General features: G+C 39.2%; 1 protein-coding gene across 7 annotated transcripts in view; it reads left to right on the forward strand.

Annotated features, from left to right (window-relative positions):
* Positions 1 to 18782, forward strand: part of NR1H4 (nuclear receptor subfamily 1 group H member 4) — an 85553-nt gene that overhangs the window by 26743 nt on the left and 40028 nt on the right. For 2 of the 7 annotated variants that reach the window (XM_050746627.1, XM_050746628.1), the window contains exon 4: positions 12063 to 12428. In XM_050746627.1, coding sequence (XP_050602584.1) covers positions 12063 to 12428 — 366 coding nt within the window. Of the gene's footprint in view, positions 1 to 4136; positions 4804 to 10911; positions 10963 to 12062; positions 12429 to 18782 lie in introns of those variants that run through there. The other 5 variants (XM_050746622.1, XM_050746623.1, XM_050746624.1 and 2 more) reach the window with 5 other exon arrangements.

Consider the following 18782-nt stretch of genomic DNA (forward strand, 5'->3'; position numbering starts at 1 on the left):
AAAATTCACTCTCACAACACACCTATAAGGTAGGAACCATTACTATTCCCCTTTTATGGTGTGAAAATGAATATTTAGTGATGTTAAATAATGTGCTAAACATTCCATAATTAGTAAGTAGGCAACTGAAATATAATCAGGACAAGGAAACAAAATCAAATGTCTAGGTCTCCAGGCTTAGAGAATACTTCTATTCACCTTCTCAACTGGGAAGGTCTTTCAATAAGATTATCTTCCTTTAAAGTCTGCTGACCATGTCTGTTCTGAGGGATAGTTCTCAGAAAAAAAGCATTGCCAACATTTACTCTGGGACCTCCCTTTTTTCATGCCTTCATAACTGATGCCCCACTCAGCATGAGGGATACAACATTCACAGTGCTCCCAAATATTGTGCCAAACAGTGCCATCAGATAGAACTTTCTGTGATGAAGGAAATGTTCTAGATCTACTTCGTCCAATACGGTAGCCACTATTCACGTGTGGTTATTGAACATTTAAAATGTGACTGGTGTGACTGAGGAACTGACTCTAATTTAATTTAATTTGAATAGCCTGATATGGTTTGGCTCTGTGTCCCCACCCAAATCTCATCTCAAATTGTAATCCCCACATGTTGAGGGAGGGACCTGGTGGCAGGTGATTGGATCATGGGGGTGGTTTCCCCATGCTATTCTCACGATAGTGAGTGAGTTCTCACGAGATCTGGTTGTTTTATAAGTGTGTGGTGCTTTTCCCTTCCTACTCTCTCTACTGCCGCCTTTTGAGGACATGTTTTGCTGCCCTTTCACCCGCTGCCGTGATTGTAGGTTTCCTGAGGCCTCCCCAGCCATGTAGAACTGTGAGTCAATTAAACCTTTTTTCTTCATAAATTACCCAGTCTTGGATAGTTCTTTATAGCAGTGTGAAAAGAGACTAATAAATAGACATACATAGCTAGTGGTTACTGTTTCAGACAGCAGATATATTCAGGAAAAAAAATCAATTTTTAGGGAAAAAATAATATGAGGCAATTGATCATCCCTAAGAGAAATGCAAAGGTACCCAATCTGTCTTGTTATGAGAACATTCTGTGTGAATTTCACTCAGCAACAAGAGTTTCCTGAGTCAACTAAATAATCCTGCTCATTTCTTATCTAGTATAGATGTTTCTGAGGGCAACCAACAGGTCCGTTTATTTTGGCCAGTGAAAAACTCAGTGGAGAATTCTTGAAATGGAAAATTCTGAATCATTCGTCTAGCTTCATATCCTTTGGGTAGCTCTTTCACCTATGATCCTCTCAGGGCAAGGATAGCTCTGGGATTGTGAGGAGGGGAGAATGAGGTCAGAAGTAAACTGAGAACTGAAAATGGTTTTGCAGATGGCGACCGTTGATCAAGCAATTCAAACTGAAATATACCTATAGACCACCACTCTTTTCCTCTTTCTTGGTAATTACAGCAAGTGTACCTTAGTTTTTCCACCACGGGATTTTGAGTCAGAAGACCTGGGTTAAAGTCCCAGCTTCATACCTTACTAATGGGATGACTATAGACAAATCATGACCCAGCCATCCCATTACTGGGTATATACCCAAAGGATTATAAATCATGCTGCTATAAAGACACATGCACACGTATGTTTATTGCAGCACTATTCACAATAGCAAAGACTTGGAATCAACCCAAATGTCCATCAGTGACAGACTGGATTAAGAAAATGTGGCACATATACACCATGGAATACTATACAGCCATAAAAAATGAGTTTGTGTCCTTTGTAGAGACATGGATGCAGCTGGAAACCATCATTCTCAGCAAACTATCGCCAAGAACAGAAAACCAAACACCTCATGTTCTCACTCATAGGTGGGAACTGAACAATGAGATCACTTGGACTCGGGAAGGGGTACATCACACACCGGGGCCTATCACGGGGAGCGGGGAGTGGGGAGGGATTGCATTGGGAGTTATACCTGATGTAAATGACGAGTTATACCTGATGTAAATGACGAGTTGATGGGTGCTGATGAGTTGATGGGTGCAGCACACCAACATGGCACGAGTATACATATGTAACAAACCTGCACGTTATGCACATGTACCCTAGAACTTAAAGTATAGTAATAAAAAAATAAAAAATAAAAAATAAAATAAAATAAAAAAATATATGTATTTCTAAATATATAGATTTATATATAGATATATTAGATATATATAGATATATTAGATATATTAGATTTATATATATAGATATAATAGATATATATATATAAATATATATATATATATTTAGAAATAGGTTTAAAGATAGTGGAAATTAGAAATAATACCTCCCTCAAAGAGTGCAAGTGAAGATCTGATGAGATAATGCATATAGAACCACTTTGGAAACTTGTGAAGGCTATAGAAATGTCTTAGCAATGATTATTCCACTTGTATAGCTCACCTTTGCCTTTTAAAACTGCTTTCATATTTACTATCTCATTTTATCTGCAGAACAGGCCTAAGTAGGGCAAGAATTATTATCTGTGTTTTACCATCTATTGATGTGGACAAATGGGGCCCACAGAAGCTGAGAGACTCACGTAAAGTTACACAGTGCATCTGGCTACATTATGCCTGGGCTCCACTCTGGATCAACTGAGTCCCCTTCTAAAGCCCTCATTTTTAAAAAACAACCAGTAGACTTAAGCTTGATGTCCAAAAGTTATGCTGCAGAGTAAAAAATAGAATTATTCCTGTTCAATAAGCAACCCAAGGTACAACATGAGTCCAAAGCTGAGCAATCAACATCAACATAGTGATGACGGGTAGCCATCTGTTGTGCTAAGCATTTTATAAATACTATTTTAGTTAATAATCACATATAATTCTTTGAGGTTATATAGTTATCAACCTTGTTTTACAACCAAGGAAATCAAGGCAGAAAATGGTTCAGGAATTTGTCCATTGTCCACAGAGCCAATAAGTGCCAAGACAGCCTGGATGTATTAGTTTGCTGGGGTTGCTGTAACAAAGTAACATGCACTGGGTAGCTTAAACCACAGAAATTATCTCATAGTTCTGGATGCTGGAAGTCCAAAATCAAATTGTCAGCAGGGTTGGCTCCTCCTGAAGGCTGTGGGTGGAGGATCTGCTCCAGGGCTCTCTCCTTGGCCCACAGATGGTCGTCTCCTCTCTATGTGTTCACATCAACTTCCCTTTCTGTGTTTCTGTCTCTGTAACCAAGTTTCCAATTTTTATAAGGATACAAGTCATATTGGATCTTAATTTTAATTTGATTTTCTCTGTAATGACCCTATCAACAAATAAGGTCGCATTCTGAGGTACTCGGGTTTAAGGCTTCAACATATATACATCCTCATCTTACAATGGTTCAACCTACTATTTTTAGACTTCACAATGGTGTGAAAGAGACACTTTCAGCATAGTTTTGCATACATTACATGAGATATCCAGTTCTTTATTATAAAGAGGCTTTGTGCTAGATAATTTTATCCAACTGTAGGCTAATGTAAGTGTTCTGAGCATATGTAAGGTAGGCTAGGCTAAGCTATGCTGTTTGGTAGGTTTGGTGCATTAAATGCATTTTACTTATGATATTTGCAACTTATAATGGGGTTACTGGGATGTAACCCCAGATCATGAGGTCAGCAGTTCCAGACCATCTCGGCCAACATAGTGACACCCCGTCTCTACGAAAAATGCAGAAAAAATTAGCCGGGCGTGGTGATGGGTGCCTGTAGTCCCAGCTACTCGGGAGGCTGAGGCAGCAGAAGGGCGTGAACCCAAGAGGCGGAGCTTGCAGTGAGCCGAGATCCTGCCACTGCACTCCAGCCTGGGGGACAGAGTGAGACTCCATCTTAAAAAAAGAAAACGTACCCGAGACTGGGTAATTTATAAAGAAAAAGGTTTAATGGATTCACAGTTCCACATGCCTTGGGAGACCTCACAATCATGGTGGAAGCTGAAAGGCATGTCTTTTTTTTTTTTTTTTTTTTTTTTTTTTTTTTTGAGACAGAGTCTCGTGCTGTCACCCAGGCTGGAGTGCAGTGGCCCAATCTCGGCTCACTGCAAGCTCCACCTCCTGGGTTCACGCCATTCTCCTGCCTCAGCCTCCCGAGCAGCTGGGACTACAGATGGCATGTCTTACATGGTGGCAGGCAAGGGAGAATGAGAGCCAAGCGAAAGGGGAAACCCTTTATAAAACTATCAGCTCTTGTGAGACTTACAGCCTCGAGAACAGTGTCGGGGAAACCAACTCCATGATTTTATTATCTCCTACTGGATCCCTCCGACAACACATGAAAATTATGAGAGCTACAATTCAGATGAGATTTGGGTGGGGACGCAGCCAAATCACATCAAGCATTATGCTTTAAAATGCTTCCATTTTAAATCATACCATTCTGCCACCTTTTGATGGGAACAAATGTCAGGACCTGGAGCATGGCACTTGACCTCCAAATCCAGTTTTAGAGCCACTGAACAGAAACCTACCCTCTAAAAGTTCTTAAACTGGAAAAGTGCTCCCCCAAAATGTTTATCTAAGAGACTGGTTTCCAGCTTACTAGGCAATTTGGCATTGAGGACTTTTCTCATAAACATTTACAAATATTCTGCTCCGTAATGAAGTTAATCAGTAAACCACACAACCTCTGTCCTCTCTCACTCCTTACCTAGTCTCATTTTCAGTTGCTGTGAATAAGCTAAGAATGGTAATGCAGTTTCAGGAGTTAGAAAATCCAATTCAAATTAGTCCTCACTGCAGCTGTACACCGTCAGGATTTTTCACGGAAATGATGAGTATGAAGCCCGCAAAAGGTAGGACACCGTTCACAGGTGCTCTCAGGTCGTGCTCTTGCAAATGGACTGAGGAAATCTGGGGGCTTTGGTTGGAGATGACAGTAACAGATGTCTGTCAAAGATGGTGGCTCAGTCAGACCCAGAAGACTGAGGTGGGAGTTTGGGTTGGAGTGATTTTTATTGGATTCTAAACAGACGAATATCTTATTGGGATGAAATCTAAGGATGCTTCCCTTAAAATTATTCATAGATTATTATGTCAAATTATCACTATTCTTCCAAACCAAACATTAGACAGTTCTAACATTGATATCAGTGGACACTTGAAAAAACATTTTAACACACATTGTTTAATGCAGTGTTCCTAAAATGGCAAGTCTCAGTTCCCAGGGGATCACAAAATCTATTTAGTGTCTTCTGACCAGCATTAAAAACTGGATTAGAACATAATAGAATAGAAATACCAGAGTGTCCCTCAAGGAGTAAAGACAAGTGGTATTTCATGAAATCTTGTTTCAGTTACATATGTATAAGTATGTACAGGGGATATGAGATAAAATGTATCTAAAACTGTAGGTTGTGGTAAAATAAATGAAGAGTTTGGGAAACACAAATTAATGAAGTAGTTTCACAACAGGTTTCTTCCAACAGTCCATAAAAAATCAGATAAGCACAGAGTTGAGCTTTAGGCCCAGGCTCTTGGTTTTCTCTGAATTAAAACATAGATTATAATTAAAACAGTATAATGTAAATCACATTTTAATATTTTTTAAAACAGAAATTCATCTTTTAAATTTCCAGCAAGAAAAAACTCGAATAATTTTTATAAAACTGATCATTGTGAACATGTTTTTGCTCATAGACTTGGTAGCATACCATTTTGTTTAAATGTGATGTTTAAAAGTGATCGACACCGTATTTAGAAATGGAAATGAGTTGGAAGGCCAGGGAAGCAAATTTCCCATTTACTTCAATTTAACCAACATTTGATAAACATTTACTATGTGTCAGGCATTGAGTTAGATGCCAGGAATATAAAGAAGAGAATATAATCTAATATTTTCCATCAAAGAGTTCACAGACGAATCACAACAATCACAAAAGTATGCATGTTTATGTGGTGTCAGGCACTATGCAGTTTATATTCTTTGTCTTAGTTCATCTTTATTATAGCCTCTCATGCAGGCACTACATTATTTCAGCTTTGTAAAGGAAGCAACAGAAGCTTAAAGAAGTTCCATGTCTTTCCCAGGTTCATATCCCGAACAAGTTGTGGGTGAATTGAATCCAGATTTGTCTGCTCAGAGGGCACTCTTAGGCAGTATCTCATACCATCTCAAGTTCAGCGTGGAAGATAAGCCTGTAAACAAAAGAAATGATTGTATATACTTCCAATACGTGCCATAATAGAAGTGTGTACAGAGGTAGGAGAGGTGAATTCCACCTGGGGGAACTGGGGCAGGCCTCCTGCTATAGGTGACCAGAAGTAGGTGATCAGCTGACAAGGCAGGGAGAGGCACTAACATCACAAAGGCCCAATGCCAGGAATAGCAAACAACTTTGCGGTAAAGCCTTGCCGTTTAGTGAAGAAACCATGGATTAAGAAATAAAGTAAGGCAGAAAAAGCAACTTTTCTAGGCACTGCAATTCAACAGAGACATTCATTAAACATTTACTGTGGTCAGCATTCTGCCAGGGATGAAAAGCTGGATATAACCTGGACCCTTTCTTAGGAGCATCAGAAACTCACTGTGAGATTATGGGAGAGTGCCATTGTTTTTATGCAAACCTGATTTCCCATTTGGGGGTACAGTGGTTCTGGTCCCAGACTCCTTAGAGCTGCACTGGCTAATATGCCACATGTGGCTATTCAACTTTAAATTTTAACTTAGAATTAAATAAAATTTAACTTTCAGACTCTAAGTATCACTTGCCACATTCCAAGGGTTCAATATCCCTATGTGGTTTAGTGGCTACCGTATTGGTAGGCATAGAACCCTTCTATCACCTCAGAAAGTTCCCTCAGATGACACTCCTTTAGAGAAGGTGTTGAAACCTGGAGACTGTCTATCTAGAAAAATTTTACTTTATTTTCAGGGCTTCTCAGACTCCCCTGGAGTCCATCCATGTGTTCTCATTTAAGAACTCTTTCCTAAACTTTCATGGAGAACCATCACAAAGGAATCCTAATTCTCATACTCTTTGATAGACTAATTCCAAAATAAAAATTCCTAAATGTAAATTTTAATATGTATTTTCCCTTTTAAATTGTATCAAAACAGAAATAAATTTACCTTTTCAGAAAACATACTCTAAAGTCAAACACCTCTATTCCCTCCACATCTTATTTTCTGCCAGACAATGTTGTATTTGTTTACTTGTTTACTTATTTTTGTCCCAACCATTGACATCCCCACTTCCCAAAACACACAAACAAGAGAAAGGCTGGGCCTTCATATGTGTCTTTTCACTTTCATATCCTCAGACCCTAACACAGTGACTGCTAAATAGCAAGTGTTTATCACACACACATACACACACACTCACACACACACAGAGAGCATGAGCATATGTTTATAAATATATATTTGTAATGAAAGAACTATCCTAATACTTATATCATCAAGACAGACTATGTGTTAATAATTACTTATTAACTATCAATTAACTATCACTAAAATCAGGATTTTGCTAGATTCTTTAGGAAACATCTCTTTTAATGACACTCGACTTACCAAAACTGCTTCTCAACAACCGTATTTTACACTCAGAACTATTTTCTGAGATAGCAACAGTCCCATTTTTACAGAAGAGATTGAAATAGGAAAAGCTTAGGCAGTTAAGATCTCACGGTCAGTTAATGGTGGAAGTTGTCCTAGTCCAACCATTTTGGAATATGTTGGCCATGCTGGTTCTTTGGTTGTAAGGTTCCTGCGTAATTACTTCTCTATTTGTGGAGATTTAGGGGACACACTATGAAATGCTAGAAGTGAATGGGCTTTGAGTATAGAAGGTTTTTTTGTTGTTGTTGTTTTGTTTTGTTTTGTTTTGTTTTTTTGAGATGGAGACTCACTCTGTCACCCAGGCTGGAGTGCAATGGCGCGATATTGGCTCACTGTACCCTCTGCCTCCCAGGTTCAAGTGATTCTCCTGCCTCAGCCTCCCGAGTGGCCGGGTTACACATGCCTACCACCATGTCTAGCTAATTTTTGTTTCTTTAGTAGAGACGGGGTTTCACCATGTTGGACAGGCTGGTCTTGAACTCCTAACCTCAGGTGATCCACTCACCTTGGCCTCCCAAAGTGTTGGGATTACAGGCATGAGCCAATGCATCTGGCCAAGAATAGAAGTATTATTTAATATTATTGTGTACTTTTCTCATATTTTTACTGATGTCCTACTCTTTTAGCATGATATTATCTATATCTTTGTGAAAACTTTCCATTCTGATCTAGATTATTCCAGAGAGTGATATGACAGTGATATCATTATCTGACTTGACTTGGGACTCCTTTGTGTTTCTTGATTATGAAAATAATTGTTTTATTGAAATAATGCTTAAAGATTTTAGAATTGTCATATGAGGAGAAAAAAAAACTGTACACATTTCCTTGGATGCTACAGAATCCAGATTCTATCGGTTTTTGATCTTGGGCAAATTACTTATCCTTACTAGAGCTGTGGCAGAGAGAAATTGGGCTGAGGGAGGAAGGGGAGTTAAGGGAATAAGATAGGTTAGAGGATAAAATCTAAGTGTAAGTGAAACTAAATGCTTTTAATACTTTTTAGTTTTTTTCAATTCCGTTCACTCCAGAAATTTTCATCGTATTTGGTGATGAAATAGATCAGGATTTTGCTTATTTTTATCTTTTCTTTTTGTGTAATAGTTCCATATTTTTCCCCTTCCATTTTGTGGTGGTAAGACAAGGCACCATTTCTAAAATATTTTGTCCGTTAGACATACTCTTTTTTGTTGTTGTTGTTTATTTTGTTTTGTTATTGTTTTTGAGATTGAGTCTTGCTCTATTGCCAGGCTGGAGTGCAGTGTCGTGATCTTGGTTCACTGCAACCTCCACATCCCAGGTTCAAGTGATTCTCCTGCCTCAGCCTCCCAAGTAGCTGGGACTACAGGTACGCACCACCAAGCCCAGCTAATTTTTTTGTATTTTTAGTAGAGATGGGGTTTCACCATGTTGGCCAGGATGGTATCAGTCTCTTGACCTCGTGATCCACCCACCTCGGCCTCCCAAAGTGCTGGGATTACAGGCATGAGCCACTGTACCTGGCCTATGCTATTTTTATATGGATAAGTCAGACAGAAGGAAAGGAAATTGATTTTTGTACAGATACTGTATACCATGTGCTCTGTCAATCATTTCCTGGGTTAAAGAAGAAAGCATTATTTTCAACATGTAATATGTATATTCTGAACTTTGCCAGTGTAAAAAGCCCTGAATTCTAATGTTCATAAACTATTAGTCATATACTTATGGAGACTTTTAGATATAAAGAAGATTTAGAAGATCATCTAGGGTGGAGTCTTTTCTTTACAGATAAACAGAGGGAGCCCAGGTAGGGTAAGTAACGGTTTTTAAATGCCATGTAAGTAGATTCAGGAACATGACTCCCAGGGACCTGGAAACCTCTTCTGTTGGGAAAACTTCCCAAGAGAAGCAATACCTACAGGGAATGTACAGATAAGTGGACATTAATGAGATGAAGCCCTGGGAGGGGTTGGCTGTGTTGAGAACCATTCCAGGCTCAGGAAGCAGCAGGTGGGAGAAATCCTGAGTCTGGAAGCAGCAAGGCACATTCAAGAAACAGAGACATCCAAACATGCAAAATGGCTGGAAAAGAAAGCAAGGGTAGGGTCATGCAGAAACCTGCAGGCCCGTTATATGCAAGCGGAGGCCGAGAAGGGGGTAACAAACGCAAGTAGGAGGTGCAGAGAGGGGCTTTGAATATCATGTTTTTTAGCATCACACACCTGAAATCACCCCCAGAGAGCAGCAATTCAGTGCATGGACTTTGAGATTAGACTCCTAGAGCTCAAATCGCATCTACTTAGGTAGGTAGGAGTAAAGTTGCTTGACTTCTACGTGTCTCATGGTACTCATTTGTAAGTGGGGGATAATAATGTTACCTAACTCATAGGGTTTTGTGAGAAATAAATGAGAACATACAAGTGCCTGCCGCTACAAAGAACTCTATAAAAGTTTTCTGCAAAATATAGTGATAGTAATCATAATAATTATAGTAATCGTTTCAACTATCTTTTGAGCACAGCAAAGAGCATTGCCAATTCGAAATCCCCAAAGCCCCAAAAAAAACCACGTTTTTCTAAAAGTTTGGCACACACTTTTTTGATGACAGAACCTGACCTGAATGAATGTGAAACTATTTATAGTCTTTACTTACTGCACTGACTGTGAATATTCATATATTTCACTGTGGAAAATATTGCTGTATTTGACTCTGGGTTCTGTTCCAGACTGTGCTGGGAGGGATATATAAATAGCACAGTATTCTGTTCTAAAATCCTGAAAATTCTGACTTCTAAAACACATATGACTGCAAGGGTTTCAGATAAGGAACTGTGAATCTGTATCATCTCATTCATTCCTCAGCCTAACCCTTGATATCGATGTTATCATCCCAAACTTGCTGCCATGAAAACCGATGTTTATCAATAGTTTGAATAATTTGCTCAAAGTCCCACTGTTCGTAAGAGATGGAACTGGAATTTTGGTCTAAAATTGTCTGACAACATTTGGAAGAGTCAGACACATTTGTAAACTTTCCTATCTCTTATTTATGTCTATTTTTTCAGCATTTGCATAATTTAAATATTTTTATTTTCTAAAGAGCCATAGTTGATGTTTCCAGGAAATAGAAGCGTTTTCATAACCTGATGGTTTTCTATTACCTAGAGGTTTTCTAAATAAGGGGCTCCTTTAATAATGATGGTAGTAAGAATAATAATTATTATTCCTATTTTAAGTCAGCTATAATTTATCGAGCACTTCCTGTGTGCCAAACATTTGGCAAAGCACTTGGCACACATTATCTCATATAATCTTTATATCAACCCAGTGAGGTAGGTATTATTATTCTCTGTTTTCTTAGGAGAAGACTGCAACTTAAAGACATTAAGGAATTGCCAGCTGCACACAGATTGTAAGTAACAGAGCAGGAATTTGAATACAGTAGATAGATTGCAGGCACTGTATTCTTTTTTTAAAGCTCCTCCTTTGTTTTATAATGATTAAAATAACGCATACATATACACATGGCAAAAACTACAAACAGTAAAAAAATTATGCAATCTTCTCTCCCAGAATATAATGTAAAAATATCACTTCTCACAGTCACCACCACTTACTTTCTTCTGTATCATGCAGAAATTTGCCTTTGCGCACACACACCTGCACACATACACACACACACACACACACACCCCGTTAGTGTTTAATACCCATGTGAATATACACATTGGTCTATAGCTTGCCTTTTTCATATAGCACCTTATTGTAGAAATTTTCCATGACAGCACATAGAAATCTAAATAATTGTTTTACATCTACTTAATATTTCAGTGTATGGATATAACAAATTTATTTGACCAGACTCATATGGATGAATATTTAGATTGTTTTCCAATTTATGGCTCTGCAAATTTGCTGCAAGTGAATATTTTTACAAAACACTTTTTCATAGAGGTTCAAGGATATTTCTAAAATAAATTTTCAAGCAGTGGAAGATTTATGCTGGGTTAAAAGGACATTGAAGTTTAAAAAACTGGAAAATATTCACAAATTTCCACCAAAAAGTATTTGTTTCCCCAACAGTGTGTATAATCAAACTTTTTAAACTCTCACACATTTGAAGATGAAAATGGTAATGTTTTAGTTTCAATTTAAATTTAATTATTGGCAAAGGTGAGCACATTTTTTCGTTTACAAAACACTTACGTTTATATTTCTAAAACTATTCCTTTCCTTTATCCCTTTTTCCATAGCTTCTCAAATGTTTTCTTATTGGTTTTCAAGAGCTGTTTATACATTAGTGAGATGACTCTGTCCTCTATGTTGCAGAACATTTTTAATTTGTCATTTAATTATATTATGTATATATACTCTTAGAAAGTTGTAAACTTTTATGTAGTTAAATGTTTCAATCTTTTCTTAGAGCCCACACTCCTAACCATTACGCCAAACTGCCTCTCTAATTTCCAGAATGATGACATTCATTCCAGTTTTGTTGTCACTTTTGTTCAGGTGTTTTAACAGAACAAGTGGCAGGTCCTCTGGGACAGAACCTGGAAGTGGAACCATACTCTCAATACAGCAATGTTCAGTTTCCCCAAGTTCAACCACAGATTTCCTCATCATCCTATTATTCCAACCTGGGTTTCTACCCCCAGCAGCCTGAAGAGTGGTACTCTCCTGGAATATATGAACTCAGGCGAATGCCAGCTGAGTCTCTCTACCAGGGAGAGACTGAGGTAGCACAGATGCCTGTAACAAAGAAGCCGCGCATGGGCGCGTCAGCAGGGAGGATCAAAGGGGATGAGCTGTGTGTTGTTTGTGGAGACAGAGCGTCTGGATACCACTATAATGCACTGACCTGTGAGGGGTGCAAAGGTAAGCATCTTTGATTGGCAGTTTTCTCTTTCAGATTTTACTGTATCGGTTGTTGAAATCCCTGAACTAGTTGCTTCCCTTTTCCCAGGCAACTTCCCATTTTCTCCTTCTCTGCTCCTACCTCCTCACCTTTGTTGTGCAGTCACAGATCTGTAGGAAAAGACTATTAGAGTTTTTAGCTTAATGTTAAGACTGTGAGAGTATCTAGCTTAGTTGGAGTATTTAGCTTTTTTCCTTTTCACAACCTCACACATAGCTAAAGGGAACTTATGATTAAATTGAATTTGTTGTAGGTTTTGTTTGTTTTTGTTGTTTTATGGTATTTGTCTTTCTGTGCTTGGCTTATTTCACTTAATGTAATATCCTCCAGGCTCATCCATGTTATCACAAATGGCAGGATTTCATTCTTTTTTATGGCTGAATAGTATTCCGTTATGTATACATACCACATTTTCTTGATCCAGTCATCCATTGATGAACACTTAGGTTGATCCCCTGTCTTGGCTATTGTGAATAATGCTGCAATAAACATAGGAGTGCAGATACCTCTTTGACTTACTGATTTCATTTCCTTTGGAGATATACCCTGTGGTGGGATTCCTGGATCACATGGTAGTTACAGTTTTAATTTTGTGAGGAAACGTCATACTGTTTTCCATTATGACTACACAGATTTACACTCCTACCAGCAGTAAGGGTTGACTTTTCTCTACATCCTTGCCAAAACTTATCTTTTGATTTCTTGATAGTGATTCTAAATGGAGTGAGGTGCTACTTATTGTAGTTTTGGTTTACATTTTCCTGATGATTAGTGGTGTTGAGTGCCTTATGCCCATTTTATGGAAGTGGAAGCTGAAGCATAGACGTTAATCTACTTACCCAAGTTTTCATAGCTAATAAGAGCTTCAAAATTGTAGCTTATAATCTAACTCCAGAGCCTGTATGATTGACCACCAGGCTATGATGCCTTTTATTGGTTGTCTACTAAGTGATCATTCTGCTCTTCAGTTGTCTGCTCAAGGGTAATATTGACTAACTCAGTCGCAAGAGGAAGAAAACCAAACAGTCCGTTTAGGTGTTAAGGTATCAGTGTTATCTAAGCCAAGGGAATGAACCCCTGAAATCACTAACCTTGGATGGCTTATCTCCTTAGGAGTGAATTTGTCTTTCTCTCTTGTGAACTGGGCTTATGACCAAGTGAAACTTGATCCACCTGCAAAGAGTTCTGGGGCATGGCAGGGTAAATGGAGTGAGACCAGTGGGCCAAGGACAACCCTAGAAAACACTTACCTTAAAGGTGGTCAGGGGAAGAGAAACCCACAAAGGATATAGAATAGAAGTAATCAAGATAGACGTCTACAAGGAAGTGCAGGATCACAGAAGAAAAGGAGACGAAGAAAGTAGTCAGAAGAGAGCCAACCTTTGGGGAGGTTTAGGAAGGAGAAGCTGGATTTGGAAATAAGTATATTTTTAACAGCAGAGAAAGACAAAATTTTTCCATTGATTTTGATTTGAGACTTTGCCCCCATGGTGTCAGGAAAAGGACAAGCATGTAAGGGAGAGGATGGGTTGGAGCCAGGCAGGGCCCATGTTCTATACCAGGGATTGGCACATTTTTTTCTGTAAACATCCAGACAGTAACAAGTTCAGGCTTCACACCACGGCAGCCTCTGTTGCAACTAATCAACTCTGCTACCAGAGTGTAAAGGCAGCCACATAGAAAATTAGCATAGCTATGTTTCAGTAAGCTTTACTTACAAAAATAGGCAGGAAAATTAAAAACAAAAAACAAAAAACAAAAACGGCTGGCTGCAGTTTGCTGAACACTGTTCTTGACCAATGACTCTTTTTTTTCTTTTGAGATGGACTCTTACTCTATCACCCAGGCTGGAACGCAGTGGCAATCTCGGCCCACAGCGACCTCCACCCCCTGGGTTCAAGTGATTCTCCTGCCTCAGCCTCCCAAGCAGCTGGAATTACAGGCACCAGCCACCACGCCCAGCTAATTTTTGTATTTTTAGTACAGATAGGGTTTCACCATGTTGGTCAGGGTGGTCTCAAACTCCTGACCTCAAGTGATCCACCTCTCTCGGCCTTCCAAAGTGCTGCGATTGCAGGCATGAGCCACCACGCCTGGCCTTGACCCATGACTCTTAAGGGTTGGAGTACAAATTAACTGGAAACTGTGTAGTGAGTGAGCACAAGACTCAACTCACAGCCCATATGTGAGAGAAATGCAACTTTATTTTTTTTTTATTGGATTTAATTCAGTCTCAAGCTCTGGTGGAAACTTTATTTCATTTTATTCAGGATCATTCCTTTCACCCCAGCCAAAATTCTTCTGGGGGTTTATCTAAGTACCAGGATTAAGGTAGGGTTGTGGAGGGATTGGGCAATGGGGAGTGGGGCTCTGGTCTCACAGCTGTGGGACTGGGTGGGGCTTGGTGCCACAGCTGTTGACACAGTCCGAGATCTGTTAGAGTGCTGTTCTATTTGGTCTTCAGACCCCAGTGGAAAAGGTCTCTGTGGCATCATCCTGGGGTCCTGAGCACACTCCTCCATCACATCTGGCCCTGTCTGTCTCCTTCATTCAGCTCAGGTGGGTGGGTTCTGATGTTGCCTCAGTGCTGTGTTGGGATGCCTGGCTGCCCAGAGAAACCATGCCGCCATTTCATCTGCTCTATGCCATGCTGGGTGCAGAGAACCCTAGGGTTTTTTCCAGTTCTACCCAGGAAAGGGTACAAGAATCCTCGTCTTCTAGGATCCCAAATGACATAGAGTTTCTATCATCTCTCAATCCACCTATCCTAGAATTCTGTCTGGGGATAGGGAGTTGGGAGGGACAGAGCTCAGGACCTTCTCAGGTACCTAACATGTCTTAGCTCTTTGACTTCCTCTTTAGTTTTCTGCTTCCTCCCAACTTGAATAAGTTTTATCTGGTCTTTAGGATTTGGGGGCTTAAGCTCTGGTGACTGAAAAGCCAAAAACAGGCTCCTTTGTCTTCCTTACGTGTTCTCCTGTGAAAACAAATGAAAATTATCCTAGCTTAGTGAATAGACGAATGAGGAAGGGCTGTGAGGAAAACCAGAGGAGAAGGACAGAATAGGGTGGAGTGCACATCAGAGGACCAATGCCTCATGCCTGCAGGTCTTGTGGGAGCTGCTCAGTCAACCTGGTTTCCCCACTGACCCCGCCGCCCACTTCCCCCATGCACATCTCTTGGACATCTGCACTCAGCAGATGCAAAGCGAATTTTACTCTGTAGCTTTCCATCAAAGGGAGCATGGGCTTTGGGGGCTGGCAATCTCACGTTGAATCTAGGCTCTGCACTTCTTGGCTGAATAAACAAGTTACTTAATATTTACTGGTTAGAGTTCAGCGAAGTAAAACAGAAACCAACAATTCAGGCAGAAAGGAATTAATACAGAAGTTGGAAGAGTCAGAGTAACAGGATCTATGCTGAGTTTCCAGGAGACGCTCAGAGCCGCACTGCAGAACTGGCCTGCCGGTTGCTCTTCTACCAAAAGCAAGAAGATGGGGACTCAGGAAGCCACCTCAGGACTGTTGGCTCCAGGAAGACTCTGCTTCAGCTGCCATCTAGGGATCAGGAAGTTGCCTTCACTGGCAATCACTAGCTCCAGAGCCGGGGCTTGCCTGCCAAATGTGCAGCTATAAACGATGAATACCCTGCCCCCTGCCTTTCAATACCCTCAAAGCTAGCGACTAGAAGCCAGGATGCTGCCACAGCAAAACTCCACCATCCCGCTTACCAGTAGAAACAACAGAACAGCTTGTTTCTACTTTCTAAATGTCTTACAAGAGCTTAAATCATATCCACCATGTTAGCTGCAAAGGGAGTCCGGGCAAGTTCCTGCCTCTGGTAATAGGATGTGAACTAGACTAGATGGGAGGTGCAGTAGATATAGAGCTAGCTAATCCTTAAAGACTATACAACACTTACTTTCTCTGAGCCTCAGATCTGCAAAATGGGGATATTATGTATTTTGCAGGCCATTTTTGTGGATTGTACAAGATTTATATTATATTATATATTAGAATTTACCAGCTCTCTTGCTTTAGGATTTCACTGGAGATTTGTCAGACCTGTGATACTTAAAACAAAGAAAACACAAGAGAATTTTTTTAAAAAAGAAACCTTAGAAACAAAACAAAGATCAGGGTTAAATTTCCTCGTTACATTGGTCTCTTTATCTGGTTCTACTAAAATATTTTAATTTGCTTTGGTGTTTTTATTTGTCATAAGTATTTATGGCATCAATGAGAGAAATGATGGTTTTCAATTTTTTTAAGTAATAACTTTGGAACACAAGCATCGTGCACAGTGACAATGACTGCCACTTTCCCAGCACTAGATTAAATCAAGAGCTTTCTTTTGCCCTCAGTTATCAGTGAGGCATATGGAAATGTGCTAATGTCTGAATGAGTTTTGATTCAAACCTCAAACCTCAACCAACAAAACCGATCAGCATCTGACTGAAAATTTCAAATGGCTGCATTTCCAAATAGGTGTCTGTCACATTCGTTTCAATGCCAAGAGAGTCTACACACATCAGAAAATGGTAGAATTCCTAAAAGATACTGTCTGAGTAAATGAGTGACCCTACTGCCTTTCTGAATATATTTTTGTATAAGATCGTGAACCAGCATTAGACTTAGCTTTGAAGTTTTAAAAAAGCTTCCAAAATTATTGAAACTATTCCAGTATAGAATAGATGTAGTGTTTCCAAAGGATCTTTTGTTTACGGACATTTGTGAAAGCTGAGGAGTGCTGACCTATATATAAACTTATTGACATTCTATTTAAGATCAAGTGAGGTCTGATTTTAAACAATTTAATAATGATCCTAATGAATTCTAGAGGTCAAATTATCTTGGAGTATGGTGCAAGATGGGGTTCCAAACTATTTCACTGCATTGGAAGCCTTTTGTAGTAAGTGTCATGAAAATCATGGGAAGAGTAGGACCCTGAGGGCAAGCAACATGGTTCCCTATCCCAGCTGATTGTCTTCCCAGGTGTCCTAAATTACTTAACCTTTCCGAGCTTTAGACTCCTTACCTGTAAGATAAGGACAACAATGAAGATGATGATAAGGATGAGGAGATGATGATGATGATGATGATGATGGTGATGATAATGGTGATGATGGTGGTGATGGTGATGATGATGGTGATGATGGTAATGTTGGTGATGTGGTGATGATGATGATAGTAATAATCATGTTGATAGATAACCTATATCAAGTGATTACTGTGTGCAGGAACTGTTCTGGGGGGCTTTATATGTACTAGTTCATTTAATCTTCAGGACAGTCTTTTGTAGCAGGTATCTATAGATTGTCATGAGGATTAAATAAATTGATGTGTGTAAAGTACTTAACACAGTTCTTCCCAATGGAAAATCCTAAATCATTGCCTGCTATTATTACTATTATCAGTGAGTTGTTGTGAATTAAAAAAAATGGATATTGTTTTTAAAATATCTTGCTCAGTACCTGGCACTCTTTTTAAAAAGTATTTTTTTAAAAAAATTTCAATAGCTTTTGGGGGCACAGTTGTACAAGTGGTGTTTTGTTACATGAATGAATTGCATAGTGATGAATTCTGCGATTTCGGTGTATGTGTCACCAGAGTAGTATACATTTTATCCAATATGTATTTTTTTATCCCACACTTCTCTCCCCTCCTCCCTTCTGAGTCTCTGAAGTCTATTATACAGTCTGTATACCTTTGCGTACTCATAGCTTATATGGCGTTTGGTTTTCCATTCCTGAGTTACTTCACTTAGAATAATGGCCTTCTGTTCCACCCAAGTTGCTGCAAAAGACATTATTTTATTCCTTTTTATGACTGAATAGTATTCCATGGTGTATATATACCACAGTTTCTTTATCCACTCATTGCTCGATGGACACTTAGGTTGCTTCCATATCTTTGCAATTGTGAGTTAGGTTGCAATAAACATTTATATGCATGTGTCTTTTTATCTAACTACTTTTTTTCTTTTGGGTACTCACTAATGGGATTGCTGGATCAAATGGTAGGTCTACTTTTAGTTCTTTAAGAAATCTCCATATCGTTTTCCATAGAGGTTGTACTAATTTACATTCCCACCAACAGTGAAAAGCATTCCCCTTTCACTACATCCACACCAACATCTATTATTTTTTGACTTTTTAAAAATGGACATTCTTGCAGAAGTAAGGTAGTATCTCCTTGTCATTTTAATTTGCATTTCCCTGATGATTAGTGATACTGAGTATGTTTTCATGTGTTTTTTGGCCATTTGTATGTCTTCTTTTGAGAAATGTCTATTCATGTCATTTGTCCCCTTTT

This window comes from Macaca thibetana, chromosome 11, assembly GCF_024542745.1.
Source record: "Macaca thibetana thibetana isolate TM-01 chromosome 11, ASM2454274v1, whole genome shotgun sequence".
NCBI lineage: Eukaryota > Metazoa > Chordata > Mammalia > Primates > Cercopithecidae > Macaca > Macaca thibetana.